The sequence below is a fragment of the Cariama cristata genome, unplaced genomic scaffold (assembly GCF_000690535.1).
Source record: "Cariama cristata isolate BGI_N322 unplaced genomic scaffold, ASM69053v1 scaffold3454, whole genome shotgun sequence".
Classification (NCBI taxonomy): Eukaryota; Metazoa; Chordata; class Aves; order Cariamiformes; family Cariamidae; genus Cariama; species Cariama cristata.
In genome coordinates this window covers 16,897-34,875 of record NW_009612205.1, presented here as the reverse complement: position 1 = coordinate 34,875, position 17,979 = coordinate 16,897, and the positions used below count along the sequence as shown (strand labels likewise).

At 37.9% G+C, this 17,979-nt stretch overlaps 1 protein-coding gene across 1 annotated transcript in view; it reads right to left on the bottom strand.

Moving 5' to 3' along the window:
- Positions 1–6,656: 6,656 nt before the first annotated feature.
- LOC104160402 (15 kDa selenoprotein) overlaps positions 6,657–17,979 on the bottom strand; it is a gene marked incomplete at its 5' end in the record, with an annotated part of 28,201 nt that continues 16,878 nt past the window's right edge. Inside the window, 2 exon segments of the mRNA XM_009698515.1 lie at positions 6,657–7,657; positions 10,026–10,075. Of these exon segments, the coding sequence (XP_009696817.1) occupies positions 7,526–7,657; positions 10,026–10,075 (182 nt within the window).

The following is a 17,979-nucleotide window of genomic DNA, read 5'->3' as shown; positions in this document are numbered from 1 at the left end:
GCCCTGCACGGGGGAAGCCTGGCCAGGCTGCGTGTGGCATGGGGGCCGGCGGAGTTCAGAAGTGAAAAATCATAAAACTAGATACTCTGTGACTGATGTGGATAATCGAATAAAAGCATTAGCAAGTCTCCACTCGGGAGACACGGCTGCTTAGTTTGGGGCATGCAAGGCTGACTAATGCTGGGGTGTGAATGCTGGTGTTTCCTCACTGCTGGGAGTGGAGGGAAGCTGCGGTTTGTCACCTTATTACAGCTCTGCTCTGTCAGACCCAGGAGGGGAAAAAACAAGCTGGAAGCATTAAGAGTCAGACAGTCTGACTGGAAACTCCACACGTTGTACAGAGGCTCTGAGGTGTTTCACCATGGGGCACCTAAACCTGCTAAAGATGTGTCTGTTCTCAAGATCTCTCTTTATCGAAAATCAGTGCTTTCCAGAAACTGGGTCAGATGGCCTAAAATGTAGAGTAACACTGGAGAAATCAAGTCATTGAATGTAGAGGGAAAAGGCGGAGTAAAAAATTATCTTAACTATCCTGTTCTCCACTTATCTTACTGCACCAAAAATCTGTGTTTGCCCGTGGAATTTCCAGCCTAGTCAGGAACTGTAGCCTAGAGATAGGTCTGATTGACAGACATCTTGCCTTAAAATTACATACATCCTACAACAGAGAAAAGTGGAAATTTTTCTCTGCTGGTATTTAAGATGAGGAATGCTTTAGTCTGTGGTTTGGGCCACTGTTCTACAGAAATGACTACATGAAGGTAATACTGGGTTAAAAAGAATGAGACTATACCAAAACATGAATTGCCCTCCTAATTGTAGCTTGGCCCCAAGCATGCAAGAGCAAATACTAAATTACGTGCTTTTCCTACCAGTCTTGCTTTAATCTTAGCCAGGGAGTCAGAAAGGCTCCTGGCTAACCAAATTAAATCCAACCTCAAAAGATCATCAAGAGAACATCTTCCAGTATCTTTTCAGGATAGAAAACTTACAAATAATGGTATTAAAATTATTGAAGGGACACATCTAGAAGTACTTTCAAGGAATAGTTTTGAGCTGACCTTCAAGATCATATCCCAGAAAACAAAGGCCAGAAGTTTTCCACTTTTAGGTACCCCTGAGATTCTCTTCTGATAAGCTTTTACCCATCCATATTCATGTGTTTGTGTTTCTTGGAGACCAGTTGAGGTTACCTGGCAAGAGACTGTCATGCTGCTCATAAGCCACATGCAGTCCCAGTGTCTTCTGCTTCCTCCTTGTTCTGTGGGATTCCCAAATACTGGTTGCACCCTGGCATGCAGGTTCTGTGCCTATCACCCATCCTGTGGAACCATTTTTCTACAGTTACTGAGAGATACCATGTAGATTACCTTCCCACGCGCAGCTTTCTAAAACAAATGATGAAGTATTTTTTCATGCCCTCACTAACCAGGCAGCTGCTTGGGCCCCATCTACCTGGTAGGTGGAAAAGTGCTGTGGAATGTCTCTTCCCTCTGCTTGACGTGCTCAGGCCCAAGGGGATCTATTCCCAGCTCAAGGATATGCGCTGTACTGCAGTGCTGGATGCTGGCCGAGAAGGTCAAGGTATTGAACTGCTCTAGTCAACCATTTTGGAAATGTTAAGACTTCTACATGGTAAATCCATTATCTAGTTATTCCCATATATCAAATGCCAACACAGCCTCCTCTGAGGATTTCCATTATACAGAAACTAGGAAATATATTCTTAGATGAATGTGTGGATTTACAATAAGACTGATTTACTCCTTCCCATTCCATCCAGCATGACTCATAGCAGGATTTCAGCACAGTAAAATCTTGGGAAGAACACTGAGAACTAAAAGACACTTTCACACTGTGCTCTGTTACAATGTTGGCTGACTAGAGTGATTGCTTTCCTGCTGCTGCTGAGTAAATCAGGCAGTTAAAACTAAGACAAAACCGAAGTATCCCAGTCTCTGGAGTTTGATTCATTATTAGCTCTTTCTTACTTTTTTTGTGATGCATTTTGTATGGCATGTGAACATACAGCTACTTTTCTTTAGAAGAATAACTTGTTGAGAAGCCTATGTAATTAATATAGCAGTAAATTAAGCATAGCTTTTAAACCAAGAAATTACGGTGCTCTATTTTGTGTACAAAGCTTTGCTGTTTTATGAGATCAAAACCCTGAGTTAGTTATGAGAAAATACTATGTTGTTTCATAGCTTTGTGGTATCTATTGATTTTTACTAAACAACTTTATTCTTATTCAAATTACTGCTTAGTTGTTACTGTCCTGCTGCCTTCAGTTCACACCCTTGTTCCTACTAAATATAAAACACTGTTAAGTGTTCCTACAAAAAAATGAAATTGTTCTCACTCGATTTCGAATATGTTCTTTTATTTGCTGTCACTTTTGGGAGATGTTCAGAGCAAAGAGTATCTTTGTTTTCCAGAAATGGCTAAGGACATAACTTTATGTCTAGTCAAGTGACCTCATCTTAATCTCAATCTGACTGCAGCGAACAGGTAAACCTCAGGGAGACAACGCAACAGCACTGGAGGCACAACGGCAGCACCCTGTGGCAAAGACGTTAAACTTGCACTATGTGGGCTTGGCAACTGTGGTATGTACTCTAAGATCCTCTTATAGTATTTATAGCTTGCAATGATACTCATACCAATGTGTCTTATTTTTTTGAAGCTACTCAGACTGTAACTTCCTAAGGACCAATCTTTGATGTGGTACAGACCTACCCAAACTTATCAGGACCACCAAAGTGGTCATCCTGGCAAGTACCTGCAACTCTAACTGAAGTCCCTGCACTAGGATCAATTCCCTTTCTACAAAATGTTCAAGCTGTATTAGGTATATATGGTGTCTGAAGGCTGTCACGATAAAATACTAATATTGCTAGAAACTTCCAAAAGATGCACAATTAGTATATCATCAATACGGCTTTGTACTGGGCCCCTGTAGAATATATGCGTGGTGTGTATTCGCAGGGAAAACAATTACTGGTAGGAATGAGGGTGTGTATGGTCACCGCTGTCTACTTGAAGCTTATGCATTTGGCTGTGTAGGTCATCTGCGACCACTGCATTGCTGCAAGCGCTTTGAAACAAACACGCTTGGCAACATGGCCAGAGAGCAGACAGAATGAACCATGATTCAGAAGTCCTTGCTTGATGCAAGGGTAAATCATGGTCAGCTCTTTTGATCTTAGTTGCCTTAGCAGTGGGAAGCGTTGAGTGACACATTCCATTTCTCAGTGTTTAGAAGCTTTGTTTATCTTCTATGTCAGTGGACACAAGTGCTGCTGTGTGTAGGGCTTTCAGTGTACAGAGGTGCAACTGAACCGTGCAGTTGGATACCTTGCTTCTCAGACAGCAACAAAGCTGATTGGCCTTGTTCAGCATCAAGAATCCATTTCAAAATGTAACAGATAATCAAGTACTCTTTGAGACAGTCTGTGTTCCTATTTCAATCGATAAATGCAAGAATACTCTGACTGCTTCTGTAGTTTGCCTCCTGTCTGAGCTCACTAGGCAATTTCATAATGTGTTTCCTTTCGTCCATCCTTTATGACAAGTGATAAGGAAAAAATTACTGAAAATATTCTCCAGCTACCCTCTGCTTAGACTTTTTATGAGAGGGCATTTGGCAGGGAAGCTGATGTTCTGAACCACAGGTGTTCAGTAACATAACACATAGCAGGCTGCCTGTTCTTTGTCTCCTTGGCTATCTTGTCCCTTGTGCTCTTCCTCTTGAGGAAGACAGCAAATTTGTTTCAAAGTAATTGGGTTAGGTCTTAACAATTTAAGGAAAAAACACAAATTCAGAAGATGGTGTTTTCTTTTTGCTGCTTTTGATAGAAATATTCTGTATTTTAACATTTGATGGACGCCTCTGGGGCATGCTTAACAAAGTTCAGTCAATTTACTCCAAGTAGTCAAAGCATCCCTGGCAAAGAAAATTTTGTGCTTTGTCTAACCTACCTCACACACTGCCAGAACCAGCAAATGATGTTGTTCCTTGCAATGGACTCTTGAAAATACCTTGTTAGATTTGCGCTTGTTTGCCTTTAGGGGTAGAATGTAGAGAAGTTCTAATGCAGCTCTAAAAATCCAGCTTCCATGCTAATGAAGCAGAATTACAATAAAGTATTTTTTAGCTTTTTATTTCTTTTTGGGTTTTTTTTTGGGAGGAGGAGGTTTAATCTCTCTTGCTGAAGAGGGCCATCAGAAGATTTGCTTTGCTTTTGAAAGCTCAGGTTCAAAAAAAAGTCTTTCTCAATAGAAGCCCATGTTTCTGAACACAAAAACTTTTTTGTGTGTGCTCTTCATTAGGCTGGCAATCTGTTCTTGTTCTGTCTATAGGAGAAAACAATAAAACAGACTGAATTGAATACTGTCCTGGTTTTGGCTGGGATAGAGTTAATAACCATGACAAATACTTTCTTTCCATGATTTTAATGTCTGCTGGTAAGTTTCCCTTAGCACTGAAACAGATTCTTGCCTGCTACAATAATTTTGTTCTGGTTCACATTGCAGGAATCTATGACTAAGCAGGTACCCAGGAAACCCTTCCAAGAAGCTTGCACACTATGCTTCAAATTCATCTACATATCATATCTATGTGCAACACTTTTTCTTTTATTTTTAAAAGCACTGATACTCTCTTCTGCAAGATGAGTTGCTTTTTTTTTTTTCCTTCTAAAAATACAGGAGCAGTACATGGGACACTTCATATTTCAATTCAGTCATGCATGCCTGCTGCTTTTGTTGTCCCTTTCATTAACTCTCTCAAGATTTAGCACAACAAGAGCATTACATAAGACTAAGTAATTCTTACATAAATCTGATTGAACGCCTTTCATGGAGTACTGTGTGCGCTTATCACGGCTATAAGTAAAAATGAATCACTTCCTTTTTTAAATGGGGGCTTTAAACCTCGTATTTATGTAGTTAATTGCCACAAGCCAAAATAACCTTTTGAGCTCTATGAATTTTCACAGCTGCAGACTAGAGGAACTCCCTCCCAGTGATAAATAGAAACTTAAGAATTTCCAAAAGAAATTATTCTCCACTCCAACTGCCTCTTTTAGCACAAAGCCCATCTCAGTTTTGCCACAATGTTAAATGTTCCTAGCAGGTGTCTGTATAGCTAAGAACCTTGGTATCATCTAAAGGATAGAATGAGAAAGAAAAAAGCAAGGACAGTATGAATTTGTCACCTCAAGGACAGCATGGAGCACAGTCAACCGATCAAGAAGCACAGGTAATTAAGCTTTTGCTAGAGGCTAACAGATTGAGTAGGTTCAGGGCTCAGATCAGTAACAGAATCATGGAAGACTCTCAACATGTTCCTACATATAGGGAAATACAGAGATGTACCTTGTGCTTGCTTTCAAGCTCAGGGAATAAATACCTGTATTACAACGCAAGATTAGTATATAGAATAGGAATGAGCAACTTGGGAACCTAGGAAGAAAACTGGGAGAAAAGATCATTTCCAGTCTCCCTGATGAAAATAAATGAGAACCAGTATTGGGACTGCAGTCATAAGACCCAGTTATGCTGGAAGAGAAATTCTTTGGCCTGTCCTCCTCCTCCACTATGGGATGGTTATCTCCTGGTACAAGAGTGAGTTCCTTGCTTCAGTGAAAGATGAGCAAGAGCAGGAGTGAAGGCCCTGGTGTTGGAAGAGGAAGTTTGTGTAGGGGAGTTTCAGTAGGAAGACATGGAAAGAAAAGGAGATTGAAGGTCAGAAACGCACTGGCTGTCATGTTAAGGAAGAGGAGGAAGGAAATACTGAGAGAGAAGCAGAGAGAGAGAAATATTTGATATCAAATGAAGTAAACAATCTCTCCATTGAGTGGTAAAGAGGATCTAAGGCTGGAGAGAAGGATAAGGTTAAAATACTCTGCTAAAACAGCACGATAAATCATCAACACAGAAACTAAAATCCCTTGCTGGCAAACATAGGGATGAGAAGTAAGGGACATAGTATAATCAAAGACCAGTGGATGGCAGCATATTTTTTACTATCAAAATACTGAGTTGTCATGCCACATGCTTTGGTTGTAGCTCATCTGCTGACTAATACATCACATGCCCCAAGAACAAATCCATGTTTGACTCTGATAAGTTAACACAAGCTGGAAAGATTTGTGCTTTATGTGTATAGTTCATATTTCTCCAAGATAGTGGTGACCACTATTGTAGCTGTTGCACACAGTCATCTAGGACATGAGCAGCATGTTTTACAAGGATAGGAGTGAAAGGCATAGAAAAAGAGTGAGAACAATGAGGATAACATCATGTGACCTAGCTGTATGCACCTTCTAAGAGTTTATAAGAATATTTCAGGAACAAAAACTCAGAATGCTATGCCTGAAGAATCACCTTAGTGTATTACTTCTGACAATTTAGTGTGGTCTCAGCCCCAAGTTTATTGTTCTGCTATGAAGCTGATGATTTCTTCTCAAAAGTTGGGAATAAAATCTGTAAATTGTAGAGAAATGTCTTGAGATACAAAAGTATATAATCAAGAGAAAAACTGAATACCAATTCAGGTCATAGCACAACACCCATCCAACCAAAAACTGCTGTGCATGAAGTAGGTAGAGGGAAGACTTATTTGCTAATCAGACTTCAGAAAAAAACCCACATTATTCATGCTTAGCATATTTATTCACTAAGTGGAAAAAACCTGACAAGTCATAACAGATTTGACTCATTACCATACATACTGTCTATATTCCCTGTTCACATAAATTTCAACTGAGAAAGAAAAATACACATTTTAAAAGAACAGTTTATAAATGCATTTGATAAACAGACTTCCAATAAACTTGTGAAAGTTAGAAGGAAAGGTTTTTCAAGACTTACATCTCATGTTTTCTGAAGCAAAACACTTAATCTAAAGCACACCTGACATCTGACTTCCATACACCTCAGAGGTTTTCTATGTAGTCTTCACTAAAGTGTACTTACTAAATGTTTCGCAGTACCAGAGCATGAGTTCCTCCATCAGCTTCAAAACCTGGGAACTAGTTACTCACTGTAAACAATGCTTCTATAAAAAGGACAATTCAAATACAAAAAAGAAGAGGGCATTAGCAGTTGAGTTTCTTTGGGAGATAGTACATTGCATTTGGTTCTGACTTTCTTACAAACAGCAGCAGACAAGAAGCCCAGTAATCATTTCTATTATTTGAAGCTCTTCAGTTTTAAGAGCATTTGTAAAAACAGGTCCAATTATAATAAACTGATATTTGCATAATTAACTTTGAAACAAAGCATTTTGTTAGTGATAAATGCATTAAGAGCTGAAATATATTAAGACAAGCTATTCTGTTGTTCAGCTTGTCACATGTGTGCTGAAGCTTCCCCTTCTAATTACAAGATGTTTAGTACAGCACAACAGATATTTTAAAATTAATACAGAAGCCAGAATGTTTTTTCAATTGTAGCGCACTTCATCTGAGAAGATTACCATGACAAAACATGAAAAGGAAAGAGGACTGAAAGCAATGATTTATAGACGTTCTAATTTTTCACTTAGAAATTCTTCCACGCTATCCGTGTTCCACTTGAGGATGCTCAGTTCTTCTGCAATGTTCCCACTGTCATCCAGCAGCTTTAGTACAGGGTCAGAACCACGCACATACTGCAGGGAAAAAAAAAAGTCAGTTATCTCAGGCTGGAAATGCATTCTCCCCATGAAAACTATCCCCATCCCCCCAATTGATTTCAGTAGGTTAAAAAGATGTTGAAGCAAGAATAGTAAGAAGTCCACAGAGTGACACCATGAAGTATGAACACTTAAGAACACAGCACTAAATTACATCAGAGTATTCTGGGCAAACTTTAGCAATACAATTTGTGCTAAGAAATCAACCTAAGCTTTGGCTTTGTAAAGCTTGGAATTCTTAAACAAACAGACAAGCTTGGTTGTTCCTGACAGTGCTCAATGCTACAAATATTCCACTGCTGCATATTTTGTTCTGATTTAATGAATTTTATTACTATTTAGCAACAAGGTATTCTACTTTTCTTGAAGAAAACATCTATAAAAATCAAAGTAAGCTTATGAGATCAGTCTTTCAGCTTGTTTTCTACTACACTGCTACCACCTCTGTGCAGATTCAAAGGAGAAGGAGATGTTCAAAGCTAGAGTTTGTGTGCATGTGTGTATTCGAAGGAAGAACCGGTAAGAGGGAACACCACACTGAAGCTTTAAAGACAGAGAGATGCTGTAGGTTGCACACTCCACCAGCAGCAGTTGGCTAGTGTTTGCAGCTCTGGATTAGATGCTTTCTTGCCTAGTCCTAAGGAATGAGGGTGGGAGAAAAGAAGGAAGCATAAGGGACAAAGAGGCCTCATTTCACAGGAAATTAAAGCACATTTAAGAGCAGTACATGTTTATGTTGAGATCCAGAACAGAGTTAATTGACCCAAATCAAACAGGTAGGAAACAGCTTCACTTCAGAGTTCTGACTTGCATTTAATGTCAGAGAGAAGAAAGTGGAGGAACAAGTCAAATGAAGAGAGGTGTGTATATGTCAAACATCTACTTGTTCTCCTTGGCCCACTACACAAGCTAATATATATGCAGAGGAGCAATGCCATAAGCCTAGCTTTGAAAGACAGTATTCTACTTCAACTTTTAAGTTACTGAAGCTGGATTTTTGAATCAAGCAGCTGAATTTTTCTCATATAATCAACAGCCTTTTTATAATTTTGGAAATTTCTGGTCACTTTAACAGCTTGAAGTTTGACTATCGATTTCTAATGTAACTACATTCTTTCCTGCTGTGTTGTATCTGTGCCTACTAGGCTTTGCTGGTAACATAATACTTTAATCCTTCTGAAGACTCACTAAGTCACAAAATATGTAATGCAAATAAAAGCTTTTAAAAGTATTAGAAGGCTCTAACCATTTAGGTGTATGGAAAGATTTCCCCAGGACTATTTTACTTTACCCTTCTGAGCTAACCTAGTTGGTTTTACTTAATGAAGATAGTGCCATCTCTAATCCGTTTTCCAAAAGTATTGTAAAATAAATACAGATCCATTTGCACAGAATTTTTTCTGGTAGCGCTCTAAACCAATTGTAGTCTAGACTGCTTTGATGTTCAATACAGCTACAAAGTTTAAAATAAAAATGAAACGGACAAGCAGAAGGAGAGAAAGCTTTTGAAAGAAACTGGAGGATATAGAGACATGAAAGCATGAGACAGACAGAGGAAATCTGTTTCAGATGGAATCTGCTGCTGAGAAGACAAATCACTTATTGCAGCCATGCATAGCTATGAAGTGATTCCAGATGGTGCCATTTGGTGAATAGAGATGGGAGCACAAGATGTGAATCTGTGAAGTACGCTGAAGTTCACACAGGATTTTAAGAGGAAGGTGAAGTCTTACACTAGATCTTGAAACCAAAGAATTGTGTGAGCTTAAGGCAGTACAGCTTATGCAGCTTTGCATATAGGCAAATCATAAGGAACACTATTCAGTATATGCATTTCTATAAGGCTGGATGTTTGAAGACTATAAAGAAAACCAGAATCATAAGAAACACAGCAAGGAAAGTCTGAGAGGGAGGAGAAAATCGAAGAATCACTGAATGTATGGAAATGGCAGCTCCATGAGAAAATGAGGGGAGAACAGAACAGCAGAAAGAGAAGCTATGGCAGAGTAAACTTGAGTAAATTCAAGATATCCACAGAGTAAGGACAGAATACAAGTATTCCTCGCATTCTTTTGATATTACATATAGTTTTTTTTCTTGGATTAAAAACAGTCAACAAAGAAAACCCCAAAACCCCAAGAACAACAAAGAATTGGTACCAAACAGTTACCAAGCAACAAACCAATTAATATTAGCAGCAGGAACTCAAAGATTTATACTGGTAATGCAAACATATGTCCCTGCTAAAGGATTACTCGATCACCATATAAGGAACAGTCCACAGATCTCCATCAAGCTTAATTCTTCCTAACGTCCCAAATAAAAAAGTTAGGTTACTACTCACCTTGATTTGCAGTCCCCTGAAGAGCTTTGGCTTATCACTCCTGACAAAAGCTATAGTTTTGAGAAAAGAAAGATAGATAATCAAACTCTTCTTTACTTGCATAAAAGTAGACTTACAGTCAAACTAGTATTCCCTGAATTATTTCTTCTGGAATGATGCTTTAGAAGATATTTTAACATTAAAATTCTTGATATCCTCACAAAATTAGTAATGCTAAACCTATTATGCCTCAGGAACACCCTATTTTTGCTAGTTTTCGAAATAAACTTTGTATCTGCTTGGATTTTCCTCAAACACTAGTGCAACTGTCTAAATCAGTTTATCTGCATGTACAACTGACAGTCTTCAGCAGACTGGTCCATATGCTGCTGTGATACGCCAACGTGAGGAAAAGCTTTAGAGTGATCAAAATCTGGCTGAAGATAAGCTCTGTGAGGAAGGCTAAATATGAGACACAGCCCATCAGCACGCTCCACACAAGCTGCAGCAGTGCAGGTGAAAGGGTACAGAGGAAACTGTGGGTAGAAGTGTTATTTTTGCAAACAAGACAGACAACCTTGTCTTGCAGAGATCTCTGAGATTACATGTCGAAAACCAGCAAGGAAACAAGAACAGAAGCTGGTGTCTCCTCCTCTCTTGACACTCGTAAAGGCAATCAGCTTTAAGATGGACTCTATGGCCTGCCATGTAGCTACATGGAGAAAAGTTCAGGTCTGAGGTGGGCTGCTGTTGAACAATTCTTCACTTGAAGTGCTAGTCAGCAAACAGCAAGCATTAACAGCGCATAGTCCCTGTATCCCTACAGGCAACCCAGGCCTTGTGTGAACATTAACTTTAAAAAGAAAAGATGGAATGAATTATTTCAGGACAAAGTGTGAACATCATGCCTTATTTCCAAACACGTCAGCCTAATGAATGTCTGAGTTCTAGAAGTATTTAAAATTTATTTAGAAGATAGCATAGTCTTCATTCCTCCTTTTTACATTCAGATTATGCTAAAGGTTGAATTTAGTACCCGTACTGACATTAAGTGGATTCAGGACACTCCTGTAGCATGTCAGTAGCATCTCCCCAAGGATGAGCGCTGTCAGTGTGGACTGACTCTTACAAAGGTGCTAACTGCATGTTCAAGCTGCTTTTTCAAGGTTAGACAACAATGAATTTCTCACAAATCGCAGTGTATCCACAGCTGATGCATGGAGATGAGTGCAACCCCAGGACTAATGTTTCATACTGCCTCATGAACTGTAGCGTTTTCCTCAGTAATTGCAGAGATGTCCCCTGGCATCTTTATACCTATCTTCACCTTACTGTAGACAGTTACCTTAACACTTTCTTGGTATGCATACACAGAATGGCATTCATTTTCTTCCCTCTTCCGCTGTGCTCCCAGCACAGATCAGAATCATATACTCTGCCTGCTGCACCAACCACTACACAGTATAAACAAGTTAAAAAAACCCCAAACCAATGGCCCAATGAGCTGCCAGACATACTAGACCTCTGAAGAAGACAATAAGGCTTGTTTTTGTTCTTCCTATAGAAATAGACACTAATGTCATATTGTAAGCTTTACTTGTATAACAATTTCAAATAGCCCTAAATAACCAGTACTTGCTCACATATTGCAGTTCAATTTTGATTTAAACTCACAAAGATGTAATTTTCAACTTCAGTGTTTCCCATGTCCTTGTCACCTGTTAGTTGTCTTGGTTGTCACTAACAGTAACATGCAAAAAAGCAGCAAATATTTCTTATTCTTTGTTAAGTCCACAGCACGTTGAACTACTTCATGGGAAATTTTCCCACATTTTTTCAATTGAAGTCTAAAGCTGAAATCAGTCTCTAGGGCTTTATATGAAAAAGAGGTCGCAAGAGGCAGTCAGTACAGCAGGTAACTTTAATTGCTAAACTTAAAGAAAAGCAGTAAGAGAGCACAGTAAAACGGATAAAGTTTCAGAGGCAAATCTGAACTGTGGAACTCAATTGTGTTAAAGAATAGCCTTTGGGGATTAACTCAAGTTACAGCACTTTAAGCTTGTAACAGGTGTGAGGATTTGTTACTTGAGTGACAGATGAAGGCTCATTTGGACATGAGTGGCTGTTCCGTGGCTGCAGCATTGGACTGAACAAGCTCAAATAAAATGGGAACAGAATTAGGTGGAAGAAAGTATTCTATAGGCAGTATTACATTTTGTCACTTTAAAAGTAGTTATTACACACTTGTATCAATGTCAAATGTCTAAATCTTCTGAAAGCTGAAGCACTACAGAACATTTTTCCTGAAATTTTAGACAGCTGGAACAAAATCAGTTTCTGTTAATGGCTTATTTATTTCTAATGCTGATCATAGTGAACCTTTCTGCATTAGTCACTTGAATTTGCAATGCAACAAAGAAAAACACTCACTGTACATATAACTTCATTTGTAGATTCCAAAATTGAGAATATAAAGTGAGAAACTAATATACTGACATGCATTAAAAATACACACTGTCCCATCAAACACTTTTTTTTTTTTTTTTCTCCTTTTTACAAAATCATGCCCTAAGTTGGATAAACAGCCTTTGGATGGAGTTGATGGGGTTCAGAAGTCAGATGTAGCTACAGTGCACATTTTGGGACACATGGCTGCTTGCTTTTCATGTGATGTGGTATACATGCTCCACCTCCAGCGCTGCAGTTTCCCCTCTACACCCTGACATCCACCAAATGTACCATAATAAGAACTGATCCACTATGGAATGTGAAGTGCTAACTTCACGTTCTGTAGTGAAGAGTGACACCTCTATCCGACATACTGCCGAAATACCTACAATACACACTGTTACTCCAGGATTATTTTTCTAAAAATAGTATTCTATTAGGGCTGAAAAGGACATAATGTTTCAGGGATAAAGAGACCAGGCAGGGGACTTGCATGGGCTATAAGTAAAACCTACCAGAGTTACTGTGGATACGAAACTGTCCTATACCCTGACACCAACATTGTTGCCTCCCATGATCCTATGTCTGAAGGCTACTTGCACGTCCTTACACCATTATTTAATAGTTTGATGTTTAATACTAAAATCCTAGCTACCTCCCTATTTTCCTCTTCCTGTAGCAGCTTTAGAAATTACACACCGCAGAGAAACAAGCATTTCTATAATCCATCCATGGGTGAGCAGGGAAGGCATTTTCCACTTTGACTTCTGTGAAGATGAACTCTGTGCTTGGTGCCATGACACTATGTTCCAGTGAATTAAACACCAGACTAGAAGTCAGAGCTGTTCTACTGCCAGCTTCGCAACTATCCTTTCACATAATGTTAAGAAAATCACTTCATCTTATGCTCTTATAGGATGTGCAATACCAAAGCATATGCCTTCTGTTTGAAGGCAATCCTGAGGTGAGCCTACAGAGCAGACTTGATTGCCACACAATCAACTACAACTAAAAGGTCAGAGAAAAGTATCAGGTGTGTATGGGCATTTTAAAGTCTGCCCAGCACCAAACTGTTTTGCAAAGAGAGGTAATTCTGAACAGTGCTTTTAAAGACCTAAGGGCAGCCTCTGCCTACAAACACAGTAGAACAGAGAAATTCACTGCTATTGTTATAATGTCACTTGCTTTTGACAGAACACCTCTTTGTTTTGAGAAAGTCTGTGAAAACTAGTCTGTTGGAATTAAAGCCCAGAGTCCTAAGTGGAGATTACTAAGGAGTCTAAAAAATCACTCAGGCCCAAGCAGCAAGTCTATGTATATGCATGCACACAGCCGCACTATTCTCTCTCAGGTACAGTAGGATATACCACAAGAAAACTTCCTGACCCAAAATGGACGTGAAGCCACATCTCTCCACACAGAGTCGCAGATCTATATGCTATGCATAACTTCTTTGTAAACAGAGTTGACTACCTACTGTTACATATTAAGAGCATGATCCAGACTACCAATACCACCTACATTCAGGAATATTCACATTATTTAGATTCCTACTTTAGAAGCAAAGATCTGTAACTGAAAAAAATACAAAATTATGTTGAGAAAAAAATTAAACTAATCTCTTAATACTCAAATGACAGCCAACACACAATGGTAGTAAAATCTCACGCTAGTTTTCAAACAACTATGCACACAGACAAACATTTTTAACCTTGTCTGTCTCTACACGCATCAGAAGGATTATAATGGCCTCAAATCAGAAAGGCCTAGAGGAGATTAAAAAAAACACCTATCTCAATTATATCAGTTTCAGATTTTAATGGCAGAAAAGCACAAGTCAGAACTAGTCAAATCTTCAGCACAAGGTCAGCAATAAATTTTTATTGCACAATTTTTCCTCCTGGTAAGCTGCAGCATGTCTTCTAGCAAGAAACTAATGTGATTACATATCTGCCAGTAATGGAAAAGTTCACTCGTTCAAACTTCTAATCCTTTTGTTATTTAAAAAGCTGTGCTTTAGTTTAGAGATCTATTCCATTTCTTACTGTTGTAACACTTACGAGGACCATGTATGCCCATGGGGATTCATCCAACTTTTTGAACTGGGCATACCCTTCGCAGTTTATGCTGTTTTTCTAGTAAAAAGAATCCTTTAGCTTCTAAACTCTTGATGCTGTGTACAGATACACAGCTTTCTATTACAGATAAGTCTCATTAGAAATGCTGCCTGTGCACTGAAAAGCAGAAGCATGCTTTTTTTGATGAAGGTGACTATCCCTCCTGTCCCTCAGTATTACATCAAAAGAACCCGTTATGTGATCAGGGCAAAGAATTGTTAGTGCTCTGAGAGCAACATCAGAAAGGAATGCTTCCATCATCATTCATGAGTAAGAAAGAATGTTTAAAAGTTAGTATAAAGGATGATCTAATTTTAGAGAAATATTTAAAATCTTTTTGTGATGCATTTAAATGTTTCACACATTGAATTAGCAATAGGAAGCACATGAGTTATTCCTGTCTTTCAAAAGACTTATATTTTAATCAAACAGTAGCATAGTGCTTCCTGCAACTCAATGCAGCATATACAACTGATTTTCAAAACTTGAAAGACTAAATGTATACAAAATGTGTTATAGAAAATAATTGATCTAATACCAATACACAAGAGGATGATTAAAGTACATCTACGATTATCTATAAATAGTTGTTCTGAATTAATTTCAATAATCAGAAAGCAAATGTAATATTACTTAGCATAAACCAATAAAGGGTAGTTTGCTTAACTTGGCTCTGAATTATGACACAACCAGTCTGAAAGTAAAAAAAAAAATTTTACTAGAAACAAGTTTGTGCAGAGTGTCACAGATTTGCACATAAAGACAAACCAGACTTGACCATAACACAGACTTGACCATTTTGTACCTCAAATGAACTCAAACAAAACCAATGGTTTTATTGAGGCATTGCTAATTAATTATCAAGCGTTAAACCTATGGAAAAGAAAACCAACCAAAACAAAATGAAGAGTAGCAGAGTGATATTTTATGAAGACAGGAAAACCCAACATTTAATTACATCACAATTGTCTAAGCATTGCTAAGACAGCTGGCAATATTTGCTGCAAATCTGAATGTGTAAATCACTGGGAACACAAGCAAACCAAAAGCATTAATTTCTTTCTTCACACTCTTTAATAATTTGTTTTGGGGACAAATACATGCTCTGCCGTTTTGAAGATCCCATGAGCCTGCTTCAAAAGATAGCAGGAGAGCCTAGCAAAAAGACAGAACTACAGCAGACATCAAGCACGCATTTACATTTTAATGGCTATAGCTCTTTACCTTTCGGGGACCTCAGTTTTAGATAAGAATTTATATTTAAGAATTCATATGGCACATCAATAACTACTATTTGTAGTCTATTAATCAAGTTACAATGCAGCTGTTCATGATTTTATATAAAGCACTACATGCTTTCAAAGCAAATCCAAGACAGAGCTCCAGCCAAGCCTGAAGAATGAACTTCACAAAAAACAAAAGACAGGGTACTTTGTAGAAGCAGTAGGGCAAGAGACATCTCTAAATCTGAAGAGAAGTACTGTTTTATTTTGTGAATCATCTATTTACAAAAGATTATGATAAAACAATGCATGTCTCCCACTATGATATCCTAAATTTCTTTGCAAGAGTTGTACTAACATTTCTACCAATGCAAGATTTAAGGTTAATACAACTTTCTAACTTTCTTTCACCAATATTTAAGAATTACAGATTAAAATAACCAGGAAGTAAGTGATCTTAACTAAAAATACAACTCCATAGCAAATTACATTTTAGTAGCTAAAAGAATCCTCCTCACACTTGCAAAACTTGGGCAATGTAATAGAGTGCTTACTGACTCTGAAATGAGATGATCTAATGTAGTTGCATACTGCATGAGTTCAAGGATTAAGGACCTTGTTTCTGTAACAGATTTGCTGGCAGCATGTCCATTTCTTATCTAAGAGTCACACGGGAGAAGTGAGAGTTATTCTACTGATGAACAAAATGAATGCAGTGAAATATTAAAGAAATGTTCAATGAAAAAACCCAGCCTGAGTTTTTGTTAAACAAGCTGGAAAGAACATAGGAGTCTAGACACTGCAATCTACTATCTCATCATGAACAGACCATGGCTGCCCCTGAAAAGCCAACTTAAAACAAATACGCTAGATTAATCACTGACCCAGCTAATTTATTATTCTATTTCAGAGCCTTAGTTTTATAGATGTCAACCAAAAACTGTCACATTTTCTGTGTTACCTGGTATAATAATATATTGCTTCATCTATGAATCTTGTCACTTATGTTTTCAATGTTCTGCTTTGATGGAGTGCTTTTAAATGACAAATACTTAAGAACAGTTTTTAATAGAACAATTTCAAAATATACGTAATATAAGAATTAATTTTACAGTACAGTATTTATAATGGGGCAATTTCTTTTTAAGGGAAATTTAGCAGGAAAAAATATTTCAGTACTGAACTTAAAGAGACTTAGAGAAGTGTGGTCTGTTACCTGACTTACCACAAGAAGCTGTATTTGAAAAACATAATAGACATCTGTTGTGGTTTAACCCCATGGTTTAACATCCTCAGCCATATTCACAAAAGCATTTAGAAGTTTGTTATGATATTACAAAGAATAACAGTCAGTTTAAGATTGAGATAATCTTGCTGAGGACTAGACTTTTTCATCCTCTTGCTGAGGACTAGATTTTTTAAAATCACTTGTCACTTCCTTGCTTCCCCAGTATCTACAAATATATTCCATATGTAATGATTCTCACATTTCAGGCACACAGGTGTATTCAGCAACTATTTGTAGTGTAAAATTATATAACCAGTAATTTTGAGAGAAGTTTTGATACAGAAGGACCATAGAATATTGCATTTGGTAAGCACAAGCAATGCACAGATTTTTCCAACTGTGTAACTTCCTTACTGTGTAACTTTTACAAACCTTTATTAATTCAACAGATTTTGATCCTTAACTATTTTAAGATGTGAATCTCATTATAAAAAAACCACTGTTCATCCTTTGGCCAAATAAAATAAAATCCAGAATTAGTTCATGACAAATCAAGTCTGTGGGAGTAAGCCAAATGACAAAACAATTTACACAGGTACTTAAAAGGTGAAGACTTCATGGTCAGATACAGAAGTAACACATACTAATCCATGTAATTCTAATACATACACAATCCTGCAATTAGTGGTGTCATTTTGTGTATATTCTGCCAAAAAAAAACAACCCGAACACTACCACCCAAAAAAATGCTAGCAGAAGCTATGGGAAAGGAATCAGTTACTTGCAATGAGACATTGTCAATGACAGGCTACACAGTTCAATGAAGCCTACAAAGACAATGCTTCAAAAGCAGCAGCACGACCTTCAGGCAACCTAACTTCCTTAGCAAACATCCAAGTGAAAAGCTGGCATAAAAACACTTCTTGAATGTTAATGTCTTAAGATGGAGACATTAAACA